This window comes from Alosa alosa, chromosome 9 (assembly GCF_017589495.1).
Source record: "Alosa alosa isolate M-15738 ecotype Scorff River chromosome 9, AALO_Geno_1.1, whole genome shotgun sequence".
NCBI classification, from domain to species: domain Eukaryota; kingdom Metazoa; phylum Chordata; class Actinopteri; order Clupeiformes; family Clupeidae; genus Alosa; species Alosa alosa.
In genome coordinates, this window is record NC_063197.1 from 24,743,941 (window position 1) to 24,748,604 (window position 4,664).

A 4,664-nucleotide genomic window follows, 5' to 3' on the forward strand; every position below is an offset into this window, starting at 1 on the left:
TCGTCTCCATTCAGAATAAAAAAAATAAAAACGTGGGGCACTTAGGGTCTCCTTTCGGCCTCCTTCGTCCCTCCGACCCTCTGAGCCGTGACAGTTTAATCCCGTCTCACCGGTCAGCCATATTTACCCTCCAAGCGCTTTCACGACGGCCTTTATGTGACGGTGGCCGAACAAAGGTACCCCACAATAGTGTCCGTCCGGGATCCAAGCCTCCTTGACTTCTTCTATGCGCTATCTTCACTAGGGTTTTTTTTTTTTTGGGGGGGATGGGGAGGGGGGCACTAATTATGAGCAAAGGGGTGCTAGCTGACGGCTGTCTCAAACAGTTGGGCACGAGGCTATTTCATGTAGTGTATGCAGACCCGAGCGCAATTATGGGCAGAGATTTGCAGCCCCCTTCTCCTGTGCTGACAGGGCCTGACAGCACAATTTGTCCTCACCGGGGCAGCGCGTGTGAATCCCACAGACAGCCTGGAAGGAGCTCCAGTCTATAAATTACACAGTCAAATCACCCGCAATGGCGAGACACCCACACTCAGTCTGACAGGGTGGGTGTACAGAGAACTTCCACAGAGAGCAGGGTCTGCCACCAGGGGGTGTGATGGTCCCTTTGGGCTTTTACATGTTTGGTGACTCATCAATAGGGGTTTTATGGAAGGTCTTTATGCAAACAAGTGCTTGAAAAAGCCATTCGCTCGGCTGAACTACTGTAGGTTCATCTGAGAGTCAAGCGGTTTTAAAGCTCTCTGCTGAGCTGGTCTATGGCTTTGAGCAATGCTAAAGCACCTGGAAATCAATGCGACCGCCAGGCTCTTAAAGGAAACAGATACATCACCTCAGAGGGCCTGCACCAGTTAAGGAAATGTTTTTGCAGTGCATAAAATCGAAAACGTGAACACATTTTGGAAAAGTAAAAAAAACACCTGACCAGATGATACCATAGATAACGTGTTCAGCTGGAGAAGACGAGATGACTATTGACAGTATTCTGCAAACTAAGATTGTTATTTACAGTTTGTACCACCTCCTCAACATCTGTTCCTGTAAATAAATAAATAAATAAATAAATAAATAAATACAAGATAAATAAACAGTAAAAAGCAAGCCATCAGTATTAAACAACCATCTGTCTAACCAACCAACCACCGGTAACTCAGTCCCCTTAACACAAAACAAAGAAGGCCAAGGAAGCCAAACAGGAAGAGGGCAAAGGGCATGAGGGAGATGAGAGTTCCAACAGATGGTTCTAGTCCTCGTGAGGTCCAGGGTGTCCCCCTCAGGGCCGTGCACACACAGCTTTACTGAGGGCATCTGGGGCAAACGGAGCAGAGGAGGGGGGGGGGGGGGGGTTGGGTGAGGGGAGAGGGGGGGGCTCTTTCAGGCATTTGGAGGGGAGGGTAGGGGGCGTTTGGTTTAGGAGTGGCCGTGACCGTGGCCGTGGCCGTGGTTCTGCTCTCTGTCCTCTCCCCTGCGATGTCCCCCTCTGCCGTGCTTCCTGTGCTTTCTGCGCTCGTGGTGGGACTTGTGGTGATGGTGGCGCCGGTAACGGTGGGACCTCCGAGCTATAAACAGAGAGAGAGAGAGAGAGAGAGAGGCAGAGAGAGAGAGAGAGAGAGAGAGAGAGAGAGAGAGAGAGAGTCAGAGAGAGGAGACAAACAGCTTTAATCTGGTAGCATCTGTTGTACGTCAAACGCTATGCTATTTCGGGAACCTTTTTTTTTTTTTTTTTTTTTTTTTTTTTTTAAAGAGGAACACTTGAAGACTACATTTCCACACAAATGGCAGCATGACATTCTACAAAGGAAATGTTTTTTCAGCAGGATGAACATCAAATTATGTTAATGGTGGCTGTGGGAGCACGTTAGTGAGATGGCAGGATAGAAGACCTCTCATGATGACTGGGTCGGTCAGTCAGTCCGAGCAGCCGTCACTCACACTTTGTGCAGATGATCTTGGGCCGATCCCACTTTCCGTTGGCTCGGCACTTGATGGTGGGCACGTGGCGCTGGAGGAAGCCATCGGCACACTGGTAACGTGCCACGGAGTGGATGTCGTAGTGGGAGCGTTTCCGACCAATCAGGAAGCCATTGTTCACCATAGGAGGAGTACCACAGAAAACTGGAGCCAATAGAAAGAGAGACGCAAAAACAAGAGGTTGAGTTTCTCCTAGTTCACACTTTCCTGAATAGAAAAGTGATCTTTTGTCATGGGTTGTTCTTTAACACAACATCAACACGACTCATTTCCACAGACAACAATTTCGTCAGGGCCCATTTAGATGTCAACCCTGAGGACAAAAATCTCAAAAACATTATATGCCAAGTACCTGGAAATAAGTGAAGGGAGAGGTGGTAATATTGTTGCCTATGTGATGAGATTGTGTGTGTGTGTGTGTGTGTATGTGTGCGTGTGTGTGTTTGTGTGCATGACATGACGACGTACTGTCGACTCATTTATAGACTCCCGAGAGGTGACTCATACAGATAGACCCAGCAGACCTTCGAGCTTACGTGGTGAAAAGACTAAAGGCCTCGCAGCTAAGAGGCAACACCTCAGTGACCTCGCCGTGGTGGCGCTGACGCGCCAGAGTGACACAGTGTCAAACAAAAGCCACAGGGCTCGCAGTCAAGCCAAGGTGACGCAGCTCAGCGCAGTTCCACACTCTCTCCTTGGGTGGTGCTGTTGACTCTGAAACAGGAGTGGCACTAGTACAGTTCACTGGGGCTGTGTGGTTTTGTCCTCGGAGAGGCACATTGTCACTCTGTGTGTGTGTGTGTGTGTGTGTGTGTGTGTGTGTGTGTGTGTGTGTGTGTGTGTGTGATGGGGCTACTAAGCGCAGTCTCCAGCGGGGGACACTCAGCACCTCCGAGAGGACCAGCAATTACAGTTGACCGAGGAGCCCTCTCGCTAACACACAGACACACATGCGCACACACACACACACACACACACACACACACACACACACACACACACACACACACACACACACACACACAGACACAGACACACCAAGGAGCTCCCAGTGCAACCTCCTCCAAGGCCTGAGCCTTTTCCCTCCTCCACTTCATCCTCCTGCTTTATCAATCTGGCCAGAGAAACCCAATGCCATTAACCCTGCAGAAGGATTTCACGGCACATTTGCAATCAAATTAATTCAGGCAGGAACACCCAGGGTTATCTGTCTCGCACACTAATCAGAGAATTTAAAAAGGGGAGGTGGGGGTGGTCTAGGGATTGATCCGCAAAGGGGTGGTTGGGTGGGTGGGAAGGGGCTTTAATGCCAGCCGTGACCCCACCAAGGTGATGTGTGTGTCTCCCTTTGTCGGCCACCCTTGAGCACCCTTGGTGACGGACGGAGCCTCTTTGTCTGTGCGCACAGTGAAAAGACTTGACCTTCTGTGCGGAGCAAGGCAGCCAAATGTCACCCTGAGAGATCCTACCACCCAAACAAAGTACCACAAACTGGATCGATATCAGAGGAAGAGGCATGCTGGGGCCGAAGATTGCAGATAACTATAGATAGCCCCCCCTCCCCACCCCCACCAACCACCAAATAAATAACCCGACAGATAATCCATCAATGTCTCGGGCATCTTTTTTCTTTCCCGTTCGTCCGATTGATGTTTAAATCTGCAAGCTATTTGCACTTTTTGATGTAGCTATTGGTGGTGAGTTTTTTTTTTCCTCTGCTGCCTATGGCAGAAACAGAAAAAAAAAATGGCACATTTTTCCACACAAGGCTTTTTGCACGGGGAAAATAGCAGCAGCATTTCAATAGATCAATATTCCCGGGGTCTCGGTGGGGCCACTCTGCGCAAGGGCAGGGGCCTGATATTTTTACACACACTGTAAATGCCTGCCAGGCAGCGGTCAGGGGTGATTTAGAGAGGCACCGGTGCACAGAGAGGGCTGCTGAGCCCACTCAGCACTTTGCATGGCCCACGGGCAGCCCGCCCATCCATCCATCCATCCGTCTGTCTGTCCACGCCGTAGTCGTCAACTCGTTCCGCAGGCTGCTCTTGCATCCGTGATTAGGTGCGGATGCGGCGAAAGGCATGTCCGACAGCGGCATAACAAATGCAGACAAAACACACGAGGGAGGGATGCAAGCGTATGGGCATGGTGCTGCCACACACACACACACACACACACACAAATAGTTTGTCTATTTAAATGTGGTCAGACACACGAGGGAGGGATGCAGACGTAGGGGCATGGTGGAGAGGCTGCTTAGGAGATCTCCCATTCTGTATGTGGTTTTTCAGGGTGCAGTGGGCAGGCCGTCAGTAGGGGCTGAAAGACTCGGGGGAGGAAGAGGAGGAAGAGGAGGAGGAGGGTGGAGACTGGGAGGGGAACTGTGTGGTGGAGGGGAGGAGGCATAGGATGAGGAGGGGGGAGGAAGAGGAGGAGGAGGGAATGTTGTGTGAGGGGAACCGTCTGCTGGAGGGGAGGAGGCAGAAGATGAGGAGGAGGAGGTCGTTGAGGAGATGTTGTGTGAGGGGAACCATCTGCTGGAGGGGAGGTGGGGCGGGAGGTTAGCAGTAGGAGGCCTCCAGAGGGCAGGCAGACAGCAGAGGGGCTGGGCCCCAGGACTGGAGCTCGGGGCCCCGGGGACACACTGCTGGGGGGAGAGAGGGGATCTTTGACCAGCATGCAGATGT

At 51.3% G+C, this 4,664-nt stretch overlaps 1 protein-coding gene across 1 annotated transcript in view; it reads right to left on the bottom strand.

Moving 5' to 3' along the window:
• Positions 1-1,351: 1,351 nt before the first annotated feature.
• ncanb (neurocan b) overlaps positions 1,352-4,664 on the bottom strand; it is an 87,666-nt gene continuing 84,353 nt past the window's right edge. The window contains exons 14-15 of the mRNA XM_048252694.1: positions 1,936-2,118; positions 1,352-1,562 (exon numbers count right to left, since the gene is read on the bottom strand). Coding sequence (XP_048108651.1) covers positions 1,414-1,562; positions 1,936-2,118 — 332 coding nt within the window. The 3' untranslated portion in view covers positions 1,352-1,413. The remainder of the gene's footprint in view (positions 1,563-1,935; positions 2,119-4,664) is intronic.